The 22,272-nt window shown below is 60.2% G+C and overlaps 1 protein-coding gene across 1 annotated transcript; it reads left to right on the top strand.

The window, feature by feature from the left end:
- Positions 1–1,809: 1,809 nt before the first annotated feature.
- RAI1 (retinoic acid induced 1) lies at positions 1,810–21,670 on the top strand. Its single transcript, XM_050763381.1, has 5 exons — positions 1,810–2,097; positions 2,712–8,292; positions 13,494–13,587; positions 19,623–19,672; positions 20,195–21,670. Exons 2-5 carry the CDS (start codon positions 2,728–2,730, stop codon positions 20,207–20,209), a joined length of 5,724 nt encoding a protein of 1,907 aa, XP_050619338.1. The 5' UTR covers positions 1,810–2,097; positions 2,712–2,727; the 3' UTR covers positions 20,210–21,670.
- The last annotated feature ends 602 nt before the right edge of the window (positions 21,671–22,272 follow it).

The following is a 22,272-nucleotide window of genomic DNA, read 5'->3' as shown; positions in this document are numbered from 1 at the left end:
GAGCCCATAGCAGGCCTGAGGCAGCCCTTAAAGAGGCAGTGCCCCATTTTCTCCCAGCAGAGCTGGCGGTGGGACCCGGCTGGCACTGAGAGGCGGCCTGTGCCTTTGTTCCTATCCCTCCCTTTGCCTTGGATTCCAGAGTGGTGTTGGGGCGAGCATTTTTGCCTGCGTTCTCCATCAGCACTGGGCTTCTTGTGTTTTAATTGAACTGTCTTTTCTTAGCGATAGATGCTTTCACCGCATCCAGCTGCTCGTGTGTATTGGGAAACCTGCCTGTAATACAGCTCGGCTAAATTAAAAGACGCAGCAGCTGGACCGATTAAACAGGGAGGGAGGGATGCAGACGGACAGGCAGGGAGGGGATACTGGTAATAGCACCCCCTCACTGTCTCTGTCTCTCTTTAAATAATGTTTCTGGTAATGCATTTTGGAGAATGTGGAAAAAAAAATAAAAAATAAAGCCGTAGAAATGTTAATGATATCCACAGGACACTCAGCAGGAAATGAGAGTGATCTGGGACTAATAAAAGCCGAAATGTAATTTGTGCAGATATACGAGGCGCAGCCTTCAGAGTGGTCCTGGGTTTGCACACTCTGGGTTCATAAACATGTGCCTGGGGAGGGCAGGGAGTGGGCGCTGTGCCCTCGGCCTGGGCACACGCTTGCCTGGGCTGCCCTGTGGCGGTCTGGCCAGGGCAGGGGCATGAGGCTGCCCACCTGGCAGGGAGCTGCCAGACCAGAACCAAGTGCCGTCCCCAGCTCCTCTGGGTTGGCGCGTCTCGGCAGGAACCTCCTGTAATGTTTTATCTGAGCCACCAGGGTTAGGATTGAAGTGGGTCAGAAGGGCGGGCACGCGGCTTGTTAGGGATGCCTGCGACAAATCCAGGGAGAGGAGCTGGAGCAGAGGGAAAGCGACTTTGATGAACTGGTGGGCAGGGGCTCGCCTCATGGGAAAGTGGCTGGCCCCACACTAGGCTGGGTCTCCTGCATTCGTGGGCCAGGGCAAGCTGACTCCAGAGAGCAGTGGTACCAGGACTGGGCCGACGGGCTTCTGGGGGCCATCTGGCTGCCCTGGGCTTGCCCTGCTCTCAGGCAGATGGAGGCCCTCTGTCCCCTTCCCTGCATCCGTCCGCAGACACTGAATGAGGAAGGCACTTTGGTGGGGTGTGGGCCAAGGAAGAAGGGTGAATGGAGGAGCCCCTCCCGCTCTCCCCCACTCCCCACCTTTCTGCCTCTTCCCTGTTTCCCCCCACCTGACTCTGTGTGCCCCTCTTCCCCTCTCTTTGTCCCTTCCTGACCCCTTCAACAACCTGGAATCTTTGTAGCCTGAGGCAAGCCACCCCTTCCTTTTGGAGCATTTGGGAACCAGCACTGGAAAGTCCCCTATCCCCTTCTGGGCCACACAGGCCGAGCTGAGCCCCTTCTTCCTGCCTCCAGGCCAGCGGGCCAGCGTGGTTCTGGGTAAATCCCAAACCCTCTGGGACTCGGCCAATGGCCAGCCCCTCCATGTACTTCCTCCAAAACCTGGGCATTCCTCTTTCTTCCATCCCTCTTTGAGGGGTCTTCTGGGGTGGCCTGGCCAGCAAGTCAACTGGGAGAGCCTTTACCCTGGATGCCGGGCCGGCAGATGCTCTGCTCTGAGAGGCTCCCACCCCGGGTCCTTCCCTGACCCAGGATTCTGCTCTGTGGGAAGGGGCAGGGGCAGGTTAGACCCCCGTCTGAGCCCCAGCCCCTCAAATCATAACCACACGGGCTCTTAGGCGTTGCTTGCCCCAGCCCCCACCTGCAGAGGTGGGGAGGGGCTGGCCAGGAGGGACAGGGCTGCGTCACCCCATGCGGGTGGGGCTGGGCTGTGCCCTTCCGTGGCCGTGGCCGTGGACTGCATCTCTAGCCCCATTAGTATGCACTCCCTCACTCTGGGCCACGTAATCTGTTTATGCACCTATGATATCAAAAACAGGAGGCAGGTGCTGCCGTCTTGCGTTCCTGGGAGTCAGAGGAGGGGACGTTTTATGTCTACAGTGGCTTGGCAGCCCCTAATCGACGTCTGCTAGAAGGAACAGACAGATTCCAGATGGCGTGGCAGTGATAGAGGAGGTGTGTGTGTGTGCATGCGTGTGCGTGTGTGTGTGAGCATACATATGCCTGTGTGCACGCGTGTGTGTGTGCTCAAGCGGCCTCCCTGGGACAGGAGCAGACCCTCCTCAGTCCCCAGCACGGCTGGGTCATGCTTGAACACGGCCACGAAGGGACTAGATTACAGGATCCAGCAGGCCCCAGGGGACGAGGGAGCGGGAATTGCTCTGCTAAATGCTTTTGAGCTGTCAGGAAGGGCTGGGAGTGGTGGGTGGGGGACAGTGGGGAGGAGCTGGTGGTGGGGGTGCGGGTAGCTCCCCAGTGACCTGGCGCTGGGCAGCCGGTTTTGCCTCCCGTGTCGGTGGCTGTCCTTGGCAAGGCTCAGCTGCAGGCAATGTGGGAGCGGGAATTACAGAGCACACCTCCCTGACACAGAAGTTGTCAATATGCGCACAGCTGGTAGGGAGGCTCAGGCGAAGGGGGGAATATTAAGAGCTGCGCGGGGGAGCAGGCAGGGTGGGGAGGTGGGTGGGAGGGTGCTTTCTGAGGCAAAAGGAAGTGGCCCATCTGAATCGCTCATCCTCTGCCTCCTCCCTGCCCGTCCTCCCTCCCTCCCTCCCTTTTTCTTTTCACAGATAACCAGCCCGAGTCATGCAGTCTTTTCGAGAAAGGTGTGGTTTCCATGGCAAACAACAGAACTACCAGCAGACCTCGCAGGAAACATCACGCCTGGAGAATTACAGGCAGCCGAGTCAGGCCGGGCTAAGCTGCGACCGGCAGCGGCTGCTCGCCAAGGAATATTATAACCCGCAGCCTTACCCGAGCTATGAGGGTGGCGCTGGCACGCCCTCTGGCACAGCGGCCGCAGTGGCCGCCGACAAGTACCACCGAGGCAGCAAGGCCCTGCCCACGCAGCAGGCCCTGCAGGGAAGGCCGGCTTTCCCTGGCTATGGCGTCCAGGACAGCAGCCCTTACCCGGGCCGCTATGCTGGTGAGGAGAGCCTGCAGGCTTGGGGTGCCCCACAGCCACCACCCCCACAGCCGCAGCCCCTACCAGCGGGGGTGACCAAGTATGATGAGAACTTGATGAAAAAGACAGCAGTGCCCTCCAGCAGGCAGTATGCAGAGCAGGGCGCCCAGGTGCCCTTTCGGACTCACTCCCTGCACGTCCAGCAGCCACCGCCGCCCCAGCAGCCCCTGGCATACCCCAAGCTCCAAAGGCAGAAGCTGCAGAACGACATTGCCTCCCCTCTGCCCTTCCCCCAGAGTACCCACTTTCCTCAGCATTCCCAGTCCTTCCCTACCTCCTCCACCTACTCCTCCTCTGTCCAGGGCGGTGGGCAGGGTGCCCACTCCTATAAGAGTTGCACAGCGCCGACTGCCCAGCCCCATGACAGGTCACTGACCGCCAGCTCCAGCCTGGCCCCAGGGCAGCGGGTCCAGAATCTTCACGCCTATCAGTCGAGCCGCCTCAGCTATGACCACCAGCAGCAGCAGCAGCAGCAACAGCAGCAGCAGCAAGCCCTTCAGAGCCGGCACCATGCCCAGGAAACCCTCCATTACCAAAACCTTGCCAAGTATCAGCACTACGGGCAGCAAGGCCAGGGCTACTGCCAGCCGGACGCAGCTGTCCGGACCCCGGAGCAGTACTACCAGACCTTCAGCCCCAGCTCCAGCCACTCACCCGCCCGCTCCGTGGGCCGCTCGCCTTCCTACAGCTCCACGCCGTCGCCACTGATGCCAAACCTGGAGAATTTTCCCTACAGCCAGCAGCCGCTCAGCACCGGGGCCTTCCCTGCGGGGATCACTGACCACAGTCACTTCATGCCCCTGCTCAATCCCTCCCCAACGGATGCCACCAGCTCCGCAGACACCCAGGCTGGCAACTGCAAGCCCCTTCAGAAGGACAAGCTCCCCGAGAACCTGCTGTCGGATCTCAGCCTGCAGAGCCTCACGGCGCTGACCTCACAGGTGGAGAACATCTCCAACACCGTCCAGCAGCTGCTACTCTCCAAGGCTGCCGTGCCGCAAAAGAAAAGTGTCAAGAATCTCGTGTCCAGGACCCCGGAGCAGCACAAAAGCCAGCACTGCAGCCCCGAAGGCAGTGGCTACTCGGCTGAGCCCGCAGGCACACCGCTGTCAGAGCCGCTGAGCAGCACGCCACAGTCCACGCATGCAGAGCCACAGGAGGCCGACTACCTGAGCGGCTCCGAGGACCCACTGGAGCGCAGCTTTCTCTACTGCAACCAGGCCCGTGGCAGCCCTGCCAGGGTCAACAGCAACTCGAAGGCCAAGCCCGAATCTGTGTCCACCTGTTCCGTGACCTCTCCTGATGACATGTCCACCAAATCTGACGACTCCTTCCAGAGCCTGCACAGCAGTCTCCCACTCGACAGCTTCTCGAAGTTCGTGGCGGGTGAGCGGGACTGTCCGCGGCTGCTGCTCAGTGCCCTGGCACAGGAGGACCTGGCCTCCGAGATCCTGGGGCTGCAGGAAGCCATCGGTGAGAAGGCCGACAAAGCTTGGGCTGAAGCACCCAGCCTGGCCAAGGACAGCAGCAAGCCACCCTTCTCACTGGAGAACCACAGCGCCTGCCTGGACTCTGTGGCCAAGGGTGCGTGGCCCCGGCCTGGGGAGCCAGAAGCCCTGCCTGACTCCTTGCAGCTGGACAAGGGCGGCAATGCCAAGGACTTCAGCCCAGGGCTGTTTGAAGACCCTTCTGTGGCCTTCGCTACCCCTGACCCCAAAAAGACAACTGGTCCTCTCTCCTTTGGCACCAAGCCCACCCTTGGGGCTCCTGCTCCAGACCCTACCACAGCAGCTTTTGACTGTTTCCCGGACACGACCGCTGCCAGCTCAGCGGACAGTGCCAACCCCTTTGCCTGGCCAGAGGAAAACCTGGGGGATGCTTGTCCCAGGTGGGGATTGCACCCTGGCGAGCTCACCAAGGGCCTGGAGCAAGGTGGGAAGGCCTCAGATGGCGTCAGCAAAGGGGAGACCCATGAGGCTTCGGCCTGCCTGGGCTTCCAGGAGGAGGACCCCCCTGGGGAGAAGGTGGCCTCGTTGCCCGGGGACTTCAAGCAGGAGGAGGCGGGTGGGGTGAAGGAGGAGGCAGGTGGGCTGCTGCAGTGCCCCGAGGTGGCCAAGGCTGACCGGTGGCTGGAGGACAGCCGGCACTGCTGTTCCACCGCCGACTTCGGGGACCTCCCACTGCTGCCGCCCACCAGCAGGAAGGAGGACCTGGAAGCTGAGGAGGAGTACTCCTCCCTGTGTGAGCTCCTGGGCAGCCCCGAGCAGAGGCCCGGCATGCAGGACCCGCTGTCACCCAAGGCCCCACTCATCTGCACCAAGGAGGAGGTGGAGGAGGTGCTGGACTCCAAGGCCGGCTGGGGCTCTCCGTGCCATCTCTCAGGGGAGTCCGTCATCCTGCTGGGCCCCACCGTGGGCACTGAGTCAAAGGTCCAGAGCTGGTTTGAGTCCTCTCTGTCCCACATGAAGCCAGGTGAAGAGGGGCCCGATGGGGAGCGAGCTCCAGGGGATTCCACCACCTCGGACGCCTCTCTGGCCCAGAAGCCCAACAAGCCTGCTGTGCCTGAGGCACCCATTGCGAAGAAAGAGCCTGTGCCACGGGGCAAAAGCTTACGGAGCCGTCGGGTGCACCGGGGGCTCCCCGAGGCCGAGGACTCCCCATGCAGGGCACCAGCGCTGCCCAAAGACCTCTTGCTCCCTGAATCCTGCACAGGGCCCCCACAGGGACAGATGGAAGGGGCCGGAGCCCCAGGCCGGGGGGCCTCAGAAGGGCTCCCCAGGATGTGTACCCGTTCTCTCACGGCCCTGAGTGAGCCCCGCACACCCGGGCCTCCAGGCCTGACCACCACCCCTGCACCCCCAGACAAACTGGGGGGCAAGCAGCGAGCCGCCTTTAAGTCGGGCAAGCGGGTGGGGAAGCCCTCACCCAAGGCTGCCTCCAGTCCCAGCAACCCGGCCGCCCTGCCTGTGGCCTCCGACAGCAGCCCAATGGGCTCCAAGACCAAGGAGACGGACTCGCCCAGCACGCCTGGCAAGGACCAGCGCTCCATGATCCTTCGGTCGCGCACCAAAACCCAGGAGATATTCCACTCCAAGCGGCGGAGGCCCTCTGAGGGCCGGCTCCCCAACTGCCGTGCCACCAAGAAGCTCCTTGACAACAGCCACTTGCCCACCACATTCAAGGTCTCCGGCAGCCCCCAGAAGGAGGGCAGGGTGAGCCAGCGGGCAAGGGTCCCCAAACCTGGTGCAGGCAGCAAGCTCTCTGACCGACCCCTCCATGCACTCAAAAGGAAGTCAGCCTTCATGGCGCCGGTCCCCACCAAGAAGCGGAACCTGGTCTTGCGGAGCCGCAGCAGCAGCAGCAGCAATGCCAGTGGCAATGGGGGAGATGGGAAGGAGGAGAGGCCTGAGGGTTCTCCCACCCTCTTCAAGAGGATGTCTTCTCCCAAGAAAGCCAAGCCCACCAAGGGCAATGGTGAGCCCGCCACAAAGCCCCCACCCCCGGAGACCCCCGACGCCTGCCACAAGCTCACCTCTCGGGCGGCCTTCCAGGGGGCCATGAAGACCAAGGTGCTGCCGCCCCGGAAGGGCCGGGGCCTGAAGCTGGAAGCCATTGTGCAGAAGATCACCTCGCCCAGCCTCAAGAAGTTCGTATGTAAAGCGCCAGGGGCCTCTCCTGGTAATCCTCTGAGCCCATCCCTTTCCGAGAAAGACCGTGGGCTCAAGGGTGCTGGGGGCAGCCCAGTGGGGGTGGAAGAAGGCCTGGTAAATGTGGGCACCGGGCAGAAGGTCCCAGCTTCTTCTGGGGCCGATCTGTTATGCAGAAATCCAACCAACAGATCCTTAAAAGGCAAACTCATGAACAGTAAGAAACTGTCTTCGACTGACTGTTTCAAAACTGAGGCCTTCACATCCCCAGAGGCCCTGCAGCCCGGGGGGACTGCCCTGGCGCCTAAGAAGAGGAGCCGAAAAGGCCGGGCAGGGGCCCTTGGACTCTCCAAAGGCCCACTGGAGAAGCGGCCCTATCTTGGCCCGACTCTGCTCCTGACTCCCCGAGACAGGGCCAGTGGCACACAAGGGGCCATCGAGGACAACTCTGGTGGAGGAGGCAAGAAGCCAAAGATGGAGGAGCTGGGCCTGACCTCCCAGTCCCCTGAGGGCCGGCCCTGCCAGCCCCAGACAAGGGCACAGAAACAGCCAGGCCACACCAACTACAGCAGCTATTCCAAGCGGAAGCGCCTCACTCGGGGCCGGGCCAAGAACACCACGTCTTCACCCTGTAAGGGGCGTGCCAAGCGACGACGGCAGCAGCAGGTGCTGCCCCTGGATCCCGCAGAGCCTGAAATCCGCCTCAAGTACATTTCCTCTTGCAAGCGGCTGAGGTCAGACAGCCGGACCCCCGCCTTCTCACCCTTCGTGCGGGTGGAGAAGCGAGATGCCTTCACCACCATATGCACTGTTGTCAACTCCCCTGGAGATGCGCCCAAGCCCCACAGGAAGCCTTCCTCTTCTGCCTCCTCTTCCTCATCCTCATCCTCCTTCTCCTTGGATGCAGCTGGGGCCTCCCTGGCCACGCTCCCTGGAGGCTCCATCCTGCAGCCACGGCCCTCCCTGCCCCTCTCCTCCACGATGCACTTGGGGCCTGTGGTTTCCAAGGCCCTGAGTACCTCTTGCCTTGTTTGCTGCCTCTGCCAAAACCCGGCCAATTTCAAGGACCTTGGGGACCTCTGTGGGCCCTACTACCCTGAACACTGCCTCCCCAAAAAGAAGCCAAAACTCAAGGAGAAGGTGCGGCCAGAAGGCACCTGTGAGGAGGCCTCGCTGCCACTTGAGAGAACACTCAAAGGTCCTGAGTGTGCAGCTACCACCGCTGCCGGGAAGCCCCCCAGGCCTGACGGCCCAGCCGACCCGGCCAAGCAGGGCCCACTGCGCACCAGTGCCCGGGGCCTGTCCCGGAGGCTGCAGAGCTGCTACTGCTGTGATGGCCGGGAGGATGGGGGCGAGGAGGCAGCCCCAGCCGACAAGGGCCGCAAACACGAGTGCAGCAAGGAGGCCCCGGCGGAGCCCGGTGGGGAGGCGCAGGAGCACTGGGTGCACGAGGCCTGTGCCGTGTGGACCGGCGGCGTCTACCTGGTGGCTGGGAAGCTCTTTGGGCTGCAGGAGGCCATGAAGGTGGCCGTGGACATGGTAAGAGGCCAGCCCAGCCAGGGTGGGGAGTGTGGGGTTCCAAAGGACAGGCAGGCAGGCAGTCGGGGGAGCCCCTTTTCTCTCTAGTGCTACAGTGTGGGCCAGATGCGTCTGCAGTCTTGGGATGATCTGCAGAGTCCTCAGCCTCTCCGGGGTGTGTGGGGGAAGTGGAGGCACCCGTCTGGCTAAGGCAGGTCACACTCGCCTACCCTGTCCCCCTGTGGCCCCTATGCCCAGCCGCCGCCACTCTCCCACTCACCTGGCATCTTCAGGCTCCAGCCCCACCCAGAGTCCACTGGGCCGCTCCCCATGCTGTCACCAGAGATGCCGAGGCCCAGAGAACAGGAGGACTCCCAAGACTGAACGCCAGGACAGCCCTGGGCGGTGCAAGAGCAAGTTGCCCACCCTCTGTTCCTGTCTCCGTCGCCTCTGGGATGGAGCTAGGGGCTCAGGGGAAGACCCTCCCCGGCGACACAGGCTTGGTGCATGGACCCAGTCACAGGGTTCCTCCCTCTGCAGGACAGTCCACGGGGTCACACAGTCACAACAGGCAGGGCGGGGCAGACCCGGACCCTCTTGCCACTGGCTCTGAGACCAGCTTTGGAAGCCATAGTCACTGAGCGCCAACGTGAGAGAGGGAACTCAGGGGCCACGCTGCCATGCACCTTTGGGGCTGTGACCTGCCCTCTCTGTGCCTCCGTCCCCCTCGCCCCTAACGTGGGTGTGAGGGTGCCCATGGAGGAGGGTCGGGAGGGTTAAAGGAGGGCACCTCCGAGCCCACCGAGCGCAGCAGCCCTGTGACAGTAGGTGCAGAGGGGCCTGGTGGCTCTGGTGACAGCGGGCTGACGTTCTTAATGGTGTCACCACTTCCCCAGCACCATACGGTACCTCTGTGCCCTTCTGAGGGAGGGGCCAGTGGGGGCGGTGGGATCCACCTCTCCCCCGGGGCCACGCTCCTGCCCCACACTCAGCCCCGACTCCACTGCCTCATCCAGACTTCATGGAGTGGCGCTCCCGGTGCTGTGTGGTGGCTCTCAATGGGGACGCCTGCAGCCTTCTCTGAGTGGCCCTTGCCCTGAGTCCCGCCCCCTCCACTCCTTCCTTCAGCCGGCTATGTGCAGCTGAGGTCACAGGGGAGCCAGAGGCTCGGGACAAACACTGCCTGCATCTGAGTGATTCAGTGACGTGGCAGAGTGGCCCCAGCGGGTGGCTTCACCCCATCCCTGCCCAGCCTCCTCCCCCATTGCGGTGCTGCCCAGCTGCTCCTCACAGTACACCCCTGCAGCCCCTCTGAGCAACCCCTGCTCCTAACGGTTGCCGTAACGTTGCCTGGCCAAACCAGGGTCCCGGTGGGGGCCCACTGTGTTAGCCGCCCACGCCTCCTAGTGTGTCTTGAGCACCTGCTTCCCACTGCCCATGGGGATGGCTAGAGACCTTCTCCACACCCAGACGCCCTGCCCACCTCACTCCACCCTCCGCCTCAGAGGAAGGCTCACCCCGACAGGACACCTGCAGCTTCCTGGTGCCACGGGCCTTGCTTGCCCAGCAGATGGTGGCCTTGGGCCTCTTCTCTCTCCCCTTCCCAGTTACAGTGATGTTTTGCCTCTCTGTCTCTGTCTCTGTCTCTGTCTCTGTCTCTCTCTCTCGCTCTCTCTCTCTCACACTCTCTCTCTCTCACACTCTCTCTCTCTCACTCTCTCATATTACTGGCTCCTTCCCAGCACCTTGAAACAGGTTTGTCTCTCCTGTCATCAAAAAATGACCCTCAGATCACCAGCCCCAGCTGGCTGCCACCTCCCCTGCTTCACAGCCCCATTCCTGAAAGCCTTGTCCCCACGGCGTCCTCGGTCAAGCATCCTCACCACGAGCTGCCTCCATGCTCCCTGACACTCACATCCCACCAGGCTGGGATCAGGTCGTCTCCATGTTCCCTGCAGGCAGCACTGGCCGGCCGAAGGGAGGAGGGGTCAGCCCTGAGCACCGACCGCCCCATCCTGTCCCCAGCCCGTGGGTGTCTTTTTTTTTTTTTTTTTGAGACGGAGTCTCACGCTGTTGCCCAGGCTGGAGTGCAGTGGCGCGATCTCGGCTCACTGCAAGCTCCGCCTCCTGGGTTCACGCCATTCTCCTGCCTCAGCCTCCTGAGTAGCTGGGACTACAGGCGCCCGCCACCGCGCCCGGCTAATTTTTTGTATTTTTAGTAGAGACGGGGTTTCACTGTGGTCTCGATCTCCTGACCTTGTGATCCGCCCGCCTCGGCCTCCCAAAGTGCTGGGATTACAGGCTTGAGCCACCGCGCCCGGCCGCCCGTGGGTGTCTTACCACCCATGCACACACAAGGTCCTGCTGGACTGAGGAGACCGTGTGTGTTGGAGAGGCGCTAGCTTCCCTATGCCACACGGGGGCTGGAACTCGCCAGCCCAGCCCATGCCTGTCCATTGCGCCATGCTCCAAAAATGGCCTGACAGCCTGCATGATTGGGGCCGCCCCGGGAAGGTCGGAACCAGGAACACCCTGCCAGAGAGATGGGACATCCTGGAAGAATGGGCAGGGTCGGGGGCTTCCCAGGGTCACTTTTGGCTCACCACCCCTTCCTGCCTCAGTGGCTTGGGGGCACCACGCTCCTTGGACCCCGATTCAAATCTCAGCTCTGCTGAGGGCTAGTTCCATAGCTCCAGGCGAGTCACGCATCCTCTTGAGAACCTCACAATGTCAAACCCTGTTAGCAGGATTGTGGGATTCTATGGATCATGTGGGACCTGTCTGGCATGTGGAAGGGGTTTGGGGTGCAGCTGCATCCCGGCCCCAGCACTGCCACACCCCTTGGTCCCTTGACCTCACTTTTGTGCTCTGGAGGGCAGAACCTCTGAGCCAGCCCTCGTGGAGGGCTCCATAGCCTTCTCCCTCGACGGCGCTTTCTGGGAGCTGCCCCCACCTGCTGTCTCTGAGCCCTGCCTGCCCCTCCCCCAAAACCATTGTAGACCCCTACCTCCTATCCAGATGGGGCCTGGCCATGGAATGCTTGGGGTGAGAGGAACCCATAGCAGGCTCCAGGCATCTTTCGGGGGCTGGGCGGTGTCTGCAGAGGCCCCACCTGTGGCAGGGTTTACATGCTACAGCCCCTGCCCTCCTCTTGGGTAGCTGGGGTCAGAAGGGCCTGAGGCCTCACTCTCTCTGCATCTCAGTTTCTTCACATCTAAAATGCCATTCAAATGCCTGCCTGAGGGTGGTTGGGGCCTCCATGCAGTAAGTGGAGAGAAGCCTACAGCCAGAGGACCCCCATAAACCTTAAACATCCAGACACTGAGGGCCACTCACGGACAGCGGCCGGCTTGTGTGTCATCATCCCTTTTGGGTTAGCAATTGGGGACGCTGGACCCCAGATCCCCAGGAGGCCATCCCAGACCAGGCAGGAAGAAGGCCTCAACCCTGAACTGAAAACCTGAAATTCTAGAACAAACTCCAGAGCCCACTCCCAGTGTGGGCAGCGGGGAGGGGAGCGTTCTGACATTTCTCAGCTGCTGTGGGTGGGATGGAGCGCCCACCCTGAGCATGTGGGGTCCTGTGGGCCCCTGCTCCAGCCTGGAGCCAGCTGTGGGGGTCAGAGACCAGCCTGGAGCCCTCCAGCAGGTTACTCAGCCTCTGCTGTCATTGGTAACCTGGGTAAAATAACAGTAATCCCATCACAAGGTTGCTGTGGGCATGAGACTTCCAGCCATGCCTGGCACATAGGAAGCTATTGTCATTTGTTTCACTGGCTTTGCACCTGGGCACAGGCCGCCGCCCTTCTGCTGCCTTCGCTACCTCACCCCCTGCCCCCAGCACGGTGGCGCTGTGCCTCTGGCACCTGGTGACTTCTCCCTCCCCGGCCTCAGGTTTGCTTCACTCTTCCAAGGGCCTTTTTGGCGTGACTGTCCTGTCCCGGCCATGTCCACTCCAAGCAGCTGGTCCAGGTGTGGGGCAGGCCCCAAGCTCAGCGGAGGACAGTTTTTTGAGACTTAGAGGAGGACGGCATCAGATTTACATGAAGTCAGCATCTCAAGGGATTACCACGTCACCGCCTCCTCTCACAGGTCTGAGAGCCGGTCCCCTGGAGGGTGCAGGTCTCATCCTAGGTAAAACAGTCCCAGCCTAGCTTCAGTGCTCCTGCTGCCAGAAAGGGTCGAAAACCACGCTGATGCCTTCACTGTTGCCTGGAATGGGAAGCCTCAGTTTCACCATCATCTGTCAAGTGAGATTAAGGAAAGGGGCCCACAGAGGGCCGTTAGAGCCAGTGGGCCGGGCGCGGTGGCCACACCTGTAATCCCAGCACTTTGGGAGGCCTAGGCAGGCAGATCACCTGAGGTCGGGAGTTTGAGACCAGCCTGGCCAACACGGTGAAACCCCGTCTTTACTAAAAATACAAAAATTAGCTGGGTGTGGTGGCACGTGCCTGTAATCCCAGCTACTCGGGAGGCTGAGGCAGGAGAATCACTTAAACACAGGAGGCGGAGGTTGCAGTGAGCCGAGACCATGCTCTTGCACTCCAGCCTGGGCGACAGAGCAAAACTGTCTCAAAAAAAAAAAAAGAGTGAGCCAGCGGACAAGGACACACACCACACCCGGCACGCAGAAAGCATGCAGCAGATGCTGACTGGTAGCCACAGCCATGGTGGTAACTGGCATCACTGGCTCAAGGGGGTCTCCCTACCCAATGTACCAGTCCAGGTGGTGCTAAATGACCCACGCTTGTGGGCATGTGCACCCCAGTGCTGAGCCTCCTGGGAGATTTTCAGGCACCATTTTGGAGAAGGGAGGCGGGGACCACAGCTGGCCGGCCAGCCTGTAAGGCTTTTTTTTTTTTTTTTTTTTTTTTTTGAGACAGGGTCTCACTCTGGTGCCCAGGCTGGAGTACAGGCAGTGGTGTAATCTCAGCTCACTGCAGCCTCGACCTCCCAGGCTCCAGCAATCCTCCCACCTAATCCTCCTGAGTAGCTGGGACTACAGGCGCACACCACCACCCCTCACTATTTTTTGCAGAGACAGAGTTTCACCATGTTGCCCAGGCTGGTCTCAAACTCCTAGACTCAGGCGATCCTCCCACCTTGGCCTCCCAGAGTGCTGGGATTACAGGCATGAGCCACTGCACTCAGCCTACCAGCATGTAAAGCTTGAGGGCTGGGCTCCAACTGGAGACTCACTTGCCTTTCCTTTCTCTTCATCAGACGTGTTCCAGCTGCCAAGAAGCCGGGGCCACCATTGGGTGCTGCCACAAAGGATGCATCCACACCTACCACTACCCGTGTGCCAGCGATGCAGGTACGAGCCCGCCCGGGAACAGGAGGGCATTGGAGCCCATCCAAACAGTCCAGGGGGACCCTGGGCACAGCTCCCCAAACCCAGGCCCCATCTCACTCTTCAGTTTCCCTCCTCTCTTGCCCCAGCAATTCTTTATCTTTCTGTCCGCATAGACCTCTGCTGGGCAATGCCAGGGACATGGAAATGAGGCATTCCCCAGTCACCTGCTTGAGGAGTGCCCAGAGCAGTGAGCGAAGATAGAGGCGTAAATTACAATGTGGAATGCTGTCTGTGGAGCCGTCATTGCCAAGGGGCGGGGAGGATCTCAGGCCTCAGAGAGAAAGGGGCATTGGGGGTTGGGCCTTTGAAGGATGAGTAGGAGTTCACTGAGCAGAGACAAGGGGAAAGGCACTACTATGACAGCAAAAACCAAATGAGTTGGGGGTGATGAGATTCAAAACAGAGACTGAGACCCATGATCTCCTGTTGGCCACAAGGAGCAATTGTGGAAGCTCTGAAGCAGGGTAACGGGGTCTGGAGGTAGGTCCAGGCTCCCCTCATCCTCCCCCCAAGTCCCTCCTCTCACTCATGCATTCATTTGTTCCACAAACATTTATTAAGCCCCTACTATCACTGGGCACACAGAGTGACACTGCATGGACTGGAGCTACCCAAGAGCCCTTACCTTTATCGACCAGGTGGGGAAACTGAGGCTCAGAGACATTCCTTATTTCATCCAAAGAAAGCAGTTGCTTATGGTACAATATTCGTCATTGGTGACAACAATGTTTGGGGAGATTTGGGGCCAACTTTGGCCTGGATTCAAACCCTAGTGATAGTGGGGGTTTTCGTTTTTGTTTGAGACAGGGTCTTGCTCTGTCACCCAAGCTAGAGTGCAGGGGTGCAATCATGGCTCACTGCAGCCTTAACCCCCTGGGCTCAATCATCCTCCCACCTCAGCCTCCCGAGCAGCTGAGACCACAGATGTGCGCAGCCATGCTGGCTCCTAGTAGTGTGTTTATTTTTATTTATTTATTTATTTATTTATTTTTATTTTATTTTTTTTTTTTGAGGCGGAGTCTTCACTCTGTCGCCCAGGCTGGAGTGCAGTGGCACCATTTCGGCTCACTGCAAGCTCCGCCTCCCGGGTTCGCGCCATTCTCCTGCCTCAGCCTCCGGAGTAGCTGGGACTACAGGCGCCCGCCACCACGCCCGGCTAATTTTTTGTATTTTAGTAGAGACAGGGTTTCACCGGGTTAGCCAGGATGGTCTCGATCTCCTGACCTCGTGATCCGCCCGCCTCGGCCTCCCAAAGTGCAGGGATTACAGGCGTGAGCCACCGCGCCCGGCCATTTTTATTTATTTATTTATTTATTTTTGAGACGGAGTCTCACTCTGTCTCCAGGCTGGAGTGCAGTGGTGCGGTCTTGGCTCACTGCAACCTCTGTCTCCTGGGTTCAAGCGATTCTCCTGGCTCAGCCTCCCAAGTAGCTGGGAGTACAGGTGTGTGCCACCACGCTCAGCTAATTTTTGTATTTTTAGTAGAGACGGGGTTTCACCGTGTTGGACAGGATGGTCTCAATCTCTTGACCTCATGATCTGCCTGCCTTATCCTCCGAAAGTGCTGGGATTACAGGCGTGAGCCACTGCGGCCGGCCCCTAGCAGTGTTTTTAATGTGTGGTCTTGAGCAAGTTGGTCAGTATCTCTGCACGCAGTTTCCCCACCTGTATGATGGAGATTAATAGCCTCTTCTCTGCAGAGCTGCTGGGAGGAGAGTGAAATAAACACTACCCACACAGTGCTGCCTCAGTCCTGTTTTGGGTCCAGCCTCTGTGACCTCTCCCCTGTACCCTCAATCCCTCCCAACTCTGGCCTGGAAAGAGGTGAAGTCATAACCCACCTCCCAGCGGACAGAGCCCAGGTCCCCCAGACTCCCATCACTCTCCCAGCAGCCCCACCTACTGCCTCCCCTCCTCACCTGATGCCCTGCTGGTTTTGCCTGGACAGAGGGGACCACAGCCTGTACCCCACCTGCCTGCTGGGTCCCCGGCCAGTGTCAGCCCAGTGGAGCTGCCCCAGGGAGGACACAGAGGACTTCCGAGTGCTGACAGTTCCTTGGCAGGGGCTGAGCTGCCCACACCCAGTGGGGAGGGGGCTTGCTGGAGCTGGGTCGGGGAGGATTCTCACTGGCTCCACCCTCCCACTCTGAGCAGTGTGAGCCAGAGTTTAACATGGACCCTGCCACTTGCCCAGGCATGTGGCCGCACTCCTCTTAATAGCTGCCACGAGTTGCATTCCTCCTTCCACAGTGATTAACTTAGCGCCAGCTCCACTCCCAGCCCTGCGACAGGCCCATGTTGTTTCCAGCCATCTTCACGGATTGGCTGCCTCACCCACAGCACACAGCATGGCGTGGACAGTCCCAGGACTTAATGCCCTGGCTTTCTTGTTCCATGCCTACGTTCTTTCTCCTACCCTAGCGCTACCCAGTCCCCCAAGGGGCTTACCCTTGAGTGGGACAGACAGCAAAACCGTGGTTCTTGGCCACAGTTAGAGAGACCAGACAGGAAGTAGAGTGCACTGTGGGAGAGGTTCATCCTGTCTGAACCAGGAAGAAACCTAGGAAGACTTCCAGGAGGAGGTGACATTTAAGCCAGGCCTCAAAAAATCGGGGGAGCTGGGCAGAAACTATTTAGTGGTGGGACTTGTATACTAGGCTTTGAGCAAGAGAACTTTTGTTTCAGGTAAAATCCTAGAAGGATTCCTCATATAACAGGGATCCCTGTAGCGCCATGAAGATTGAGGCAGGAAAGGGACTGGGAATGCTGTAAATGGAGACATACACCTCAGAGACTGCGTTGGCACAGAATCCATGGGACTTGATGATGAGGGAGAGGGAGGTGGCAAGCCTGATGCCCAGCTTCCCCGTGAAGGGGAGAAGTAGGATACGGACGTGCAAATGGAGTTATTAGCTGCTGCTGCAGAGCTACTGGCCCTTCCAGGCCCAGCTTCATTTCTCCAGCGCCAGCCCTTCATTATTCCTCAAAAGGGCATGAGTTGGCTACAGACTCTGCTGGGAGCAGGATGATCTAGGGTGGCCCCAGCTGGACCAGCTTGCCTTTGCTCCATGCGGTCTCATCCTCCAGCAGGCTGGCCTGGGTGCGTCCTCATGGCGGCAGCAGGGCTCTGAGAGAGTGGAGGTCACAGGGCCTCTCACAGCCTAGGTCCTGGACTTCACCACGTTCTGTTAGCCAAAGCAGATCCCAAGTCCAGCACAGAGAAGTGCAGGCCACCTCTCCACGGGGTGAGCTGCAGAGCCACACCACAAAGGACCCGGGTGCGAGGAGGGGACAGGGCTGCTCTGCCAGGCCATCTACACACACGGCAGTTCCCTTTGGCCACACTGCAGCAGAGGCCGCTGTGGACATACAAAGTGTGGGCATCTGGGCTCAGGACCGAGTGTCGCCCATCATCAGCAGGCAGGGGCTCATCAGAGCTCTGGAAGGGACAAGATAGCGGGGTTGTGTTCACCATGGAACAGCTGGCTGAGGAGGAGGGTGGACCCCTGGGAAACCGAGGAACAGCTGCCAGAGAAGGCGAGGGGGAACAAGTAAGCTCGAGAGTGAAGGTGGGGAGGACGGGCGCTTGGGGTACAGGGAGGGCCCCCAGGGCGACTCTCTCTGCCAGCCAGGTGGCAGGGGGTGGGGTGGGAGTGAGAGGGCACTGAGGGAGCGGGCTGGTCAGGCTGATCCGATGTCTGGCCAGGGAGGAGCCCCAGGCCTCTGCATCAGGCACTGGGACTGCAGGGCACCAGGGCTGCCCATTGGCTGCCAGCCTCTGCCCTGCACCGCGTTGTCCTGGCCTACTCATCTTGCCACTTTCCAATCCTTGTTAAGGACCCCACTTTGGAGACAAGCAGTGACTCTGAAGAGCAGGCAGAGGCTGCTACACCCCAGTGTCCTGTCTGAACCTTTCCCCACTCAGGCCCTGGGGCCAACCTGTCAGTGAGCACCCAGGTTCCCCAGGTGCAGGCACCAGGTCAGGAGCCAGATCATTGAGGATTGGCCTTGCCCAGTCACTCCCGCTCCGTGCCCCATGTGGGGTGGTGCTGGGGCAGTGCTGAGGGAGCCAGTTTGGAAGTGGCAACCTCCTACCCTCAACTTCCCTTGGTGGGAGCGCCTGCAGTACCCAGGCGTGCAGGGGCAGGCCTGGGGTTGTAGCCCAGTGTCTTTGGAAAATCTGGTCCAGCCCCAGAACCGCATCTGGCTTGCCTGAGCCAAGGGAAGGGGAACAGCGGTGGCACATCTGCAGCTGCTGGCCCTGAATGGCAGTTTCCAGGTCCAAGGCACTCCCAGCTTCTGGAGACAAGGGGAGACCGCCTAAGAGAGGCCTGCTACCGCCCAGCCCTGCCCTCAGGGCTGCAGAGCTGTCCCCGCCCTGCCTTCTGGCCACCACCCTGTCACGATGCCATTGCACAGAGCCAGCTCCAGTGTGAAAGGAAGATTGTGTTGAAGACAGCACCAGCCTTCAGCTACTTTTGGGTCTGGGGTTCAGAACAGTGGCTGGTGAGGCTTGGGGGGAGGGGAGCCCAGAAGGGCACTAGCGGCTGGGGGCTCCCTGGGGGAAAAGCCAGCTTCTCCCTAGGTGGCAGCAGGCAGGGGAGTGGGGCCTCGCTGAGATAGCAACACATCCCGGGCCTAGGTGGGCATAAGCACTGGCCAAGCTTGGTTGTCTTCTCTGCCCCGCCTCCTGCACCCACTGCATGCCACACATGTGCAAGGTGGTTTATTTTTAAATTTTATTTTATTTGTTTTGTTTTATTTCATCGGAGACAGGGTCTGGCTGTGTTACCTAGGCTGGAGTGCAGTGGTACAATCATAGCTCACTGCAACCTCCGCCTCCCAGGCTCAAGTGATCCTCCCGCCCCAGCCTCTCCAGTAGCTGGGACTACAGGCATGCACCACCATGCTGGCTAATGTTTGTATTTTTGATAGAGATGAGGTTTTGCCATGTTGCCCAGGCTAGTCTTGAATTCCTGGGCTCAAGCGATTCACTCACCTCATCCTCCCAAAGTGCTGAGATTACAGGTATGAGCCACTGCTCCCGCCAGAGTGGTTTCTGTACACTCCCCTCCTTCCATCTCCATGACAGGCATACAGTAGGTGGCATAATGCCCATTTTACAAGATGTGGAGACAGGCTTAGATAAGTAGCAGATGCTCAAATCCAGGCTTGCAACACCACTACCAGTCCGTCCACAGGGGTTCATGACGTGCTCACTGGAAGTCAGTGAGCTCTTCCAGGGGCCGGGCATACATCCAGGGAAGGAGACAGAGCTGGTGCCCTCTGGGAGCTTGCCTGAGAGTAGGGAAGAAACAAGGAGCAAGGCCGGGTGCGGTGGCTCACGCCTGTAATCCCAGCACTTTGGGAGGCCAAGCAGGGTGGATGACCTGAGGTCAGGATTTTGAGACCAGCCTGGCCAACATGGTGAAACTCCGTCTCTACTGAAAAAACAAAAATTAGCCGGGTGTGGTGGTGCATGCCTGTAATCCCAGCTACTCGGGAGGCTGAGGCACGAGAATCGCTTGAACCCGGGAGGCGGAGGTTGCAGTGAGCCGAGATCGCGCTATTGCACTCCAGCCTGGGTGACAGAGTGAAACTCCATCTCAAAAAGAAAAAGAAACAAGGAGCAAGAGAAGATCACCCAGGTCAGCCTCTTAGGAGGCAGTGACAAGTGCGGCTGGCAGAGTAAGGCGGGAGGGAGGGAGGGAGGGAGGGAGGGACTGCCTCAAGTGAGGAGGGGCGGCTCGTGGAACTCAGCGGGAAAAGCTCAGTGGAGGAGGTGAGGTGAGTCAAGACCGCCAGACCAGGAGCCTCACCCGCGCCGTGGAGTGGAGTGTGGAGGGTTTTGTGCAGGATCTGATTAACTCTTGGAAAAGAGCCCCTGCAGTCTAGAGCGGCGCGGGCAGTGCGGCTCCCCTCCTGGCGGCCGACAAAACCCCACAGCTGTGAGCCTCCACCCCGTCCTAACCACCGAAACTTCTCTTTGGTCACAGGTTGCATATTCATCGAAGAGAACTTTTCTTTGAAATGTCCCAAACATAAGGTAGGGGACCACAGTGTTTTGTAGGGGGAGGGGTGTCAAGCGGGAGACGAGCCCCACCTCGCACCTCCTTCACAGTCCGCCGCCCCTTGGCTGCGCAGCCCCGCAGGGCCCAGCCCGAGAGGGAGGGAGCTCTCCCCGCCCACCCCCAGGAGCCCCCGCTGCCGTCCGGCTCAGGTCCCCGTCCACTTGCGCGATGCCGCCGCAGCCGCCGAAAACCCGCCGGCGTCGGGGCATGGGCAGCCAGGGGCTGAAGGGCGTCCCTGGGACGGCCTCCCCGCAGCTCCCCAAGATAGGTGACAGAGTGGAGCAGGCGGGGGCGCGGGACGGTGGCACGGAGGTAAAGGTGAAGGTGGATGGGGTGGGGCCAGAAGGGGTGGGGCCGACGGCCTCGGGCGGAGACCCCAGCCGCGCTCTAGCGTCGCCTGGGTCGGGGGCCTGGGGGGCGGGCCCACACCGGGGGCGGGGCCTGTGGCCTTTGAGGTCCGCGGTCGTGGGTAACGGGTGGGCGGGCGTCTTTTGCAGAGGCTGCCGTTGTAATCCACCCCAACGGCCGGAGGAGCCGCCGGAGCCCGCCTGCCCGCCCGCCGCCGAAGGAGAGGAGCCGCCTGCGCAGCCCCCGGGCCTTTGAGCTGCTCCCAGTGCGGGTCCAGAGCCGATCCTTGATCCGGGTCCCGGATCGTGGATCCGGCCGCCTAGGGCTCAGACTTGCGGCCCCGGGTTGGGAGGAAAACCCGTTCCGGAGCCGCCTGCTCCCGGAACCGGACGGCACAGGGCGTTCTTGCCCACCCCAGGGGCCAGGCTTGCGGAGGGGGAGCCCGCGGAGCGGCCAGACTCCCCGGGGCGCTCAGCCTCCGGCGAGGGTGCGAGACGGCTTTGGCCTGGGGACGCTTTTCCCCTCTGGAATCTCAAGACGACGTGGCACACATTCCACGTGGGTGCTGTCGCCACCCCAGTCGGTCGTGGCGTGCAGCTGGGAGCCCTGGGCTTGGGGGTGGGGGTCGAAACAGTTCTGGAAGAGGCGGAGGGCGGCTCCTGGCTCCGTGGACTAGGCGGGGGAGAAAGGAAGCCTTTCTAAGAGCGGGCTAGGCAGGCGCTGGAGGGACCTGAGCCTTTGGAACAAACCGTGCGGAACGCTTCCAGGGGCCTTTCCGCCCAGCCTTTGCCAGATCTGTCGTGCGTTTCGGGCAAAGCCGGGGTAGACCTGGGCTGTGCTTAGTTAGGGGTTGCGGGCTCTCCGAGAGGTTGTGGGCGGGACTGGGACACCCTTTGGCCTCTGTTCGTCCCCTTTCCAGTCCACCCCACCCCTGGAGCCCAGCCTGGGAGCGCAAAACCCAAGAAGCGGCCAGAACGCACCTCCGGCGGACGCGCGACCGTTGTGCACCACCAGGGACCGCCGCGCCCACTCTGCACGGGAGCAGGGACAGCGCTAGATTCGTGTACAAAACCTGTGTACCCCTCTATATATATGTTACATAGAATGTATATATGTTGGGAACATGCTCGCTTCTCCCGTGTGTCGCCGCCGTGCGTCGTGCGCCCGCAGCAGAGCCCCAACCGGGCCTTTGCCGGGTAGGGGGCTACCACGACGCCCCTTGCCCACGCAGCCACCACCGGCCCGGGCCAGTCCCTGCCAGTCCGTCTGCCTGTCCGTCCGTGTCCTCAGCTCTGTCCACGCTTCGATAGGCCTGATGCAGCCCCCAGCCCAGGGCCGCCCTAGCAACTTCCTGTACATATGACTGTAAAATGGTAAACGTGTGTATTATATCTGGCCTCGTTATATAGTGTATATATATGTATACATATACATATATATAATATATATGAAGACTGTAAATGTTAAGACGACTAGTGTTCTTATTAGTATATTGCTTCACACTGAAGATTGTGTGTATCGAGCTGTTTCTAAAAGATGTTTATTTTCCTTAAGAGTAAAAAACAGTCATTGCATTCAGAAAAAAAAAAAAAAGTCAATAAAGATACAACGATTGTTTTGGAAAATCTGCAGCCCGTGGATTCCGACCAGATTCAGCTGGGAGCCGGGCCAGTGTTTAGGTTGGGGAATGGGAATGAAGGGAGGGGCTCAGGGGGGCATGAATGGAGTCAGGGAGCCCGCCCTTCACAGAACAGGAAACCTCTCCGCGCCTGTGCCCCCTCTCCAGTGTGGCGGCGGGTCGGGAGGGAGGAGGCTTCTTTGCTGTGAGAGGACCAGGGGCTAGGATGGGGGCAGGTGAGACGTGCCAGACTTGCAGGGAGACCCAAGCTGTAGCTCCTGTCATACAACAAACAGGTCCTGGAGGACAGTCCATCCTCCTCCCATGCCACCCAGGGACCTGATGGGGACACAGCTGGGAGGAGAGAAGGGACAACTGACCCCATCGAGTCCCTAAGGGTTGACAGCCCAAACGTGCCCTGGGAACAGGGGGACAGGTCAGCTGGAGGCCATACAGCCAGCCCTCCCCACTCCCCCTACTAACATCGGAAAGAGCTAAGTTGTGTCCCTCGTGGCCGGAGAGGGGAGGGAAGCCTTTTCCAAGGTGCTGGGGGAGGGCCCAAGCACGCTCACTGGTCAGCACATCAATCAGCTGAAGACACAAAACCCA

This window comes from Macaca thibetana, chromosome 16 (assembly GCF_024542745.1).
Source record: "Macaca thibetana thibetana isolate TM-01 chromosome 16, ASM2454274v1, whole genome shotgun sequence".
NCBI classification, from domain to species: domain Eukaryota; kingdom Metazoa; phylum Chordata; class Mammalia; order Primates; family Cercopithecidae; genus Macaca; species Macaca thibetana.
This window is presented reverse-complemented; position numbering and strand designations above follow the sequence as displayed.

What these genes read in the sequence shown, in the direction of transcription:
- RAI1 (XM_050763381.1), top strand. Translation starts at nt 2,728, where the DNA reads ATGCAGTCTTTTCGAGAAAGGTGTGGTTTCCATGGCAAACAACAGAAC. An exon ending in TGAAGGTGGCCGTGGACATG is followed by an intron (nt 8,293 to 13,493) that starts GTAAGAGGCCAG and finishes TCTCTTCATCAG; the next exon opens with ACGTGTTCCAGCTGCCAAGA. An exon ending in CCCGTGTGCCAGCGATGCAG is followed by an intron (nt 13,588 to 19,622) that starts GTACGAGCCCGC and finishes CTTTGGTCACAG; the next exon opens with GTTGCATATTCATCGAAGAG.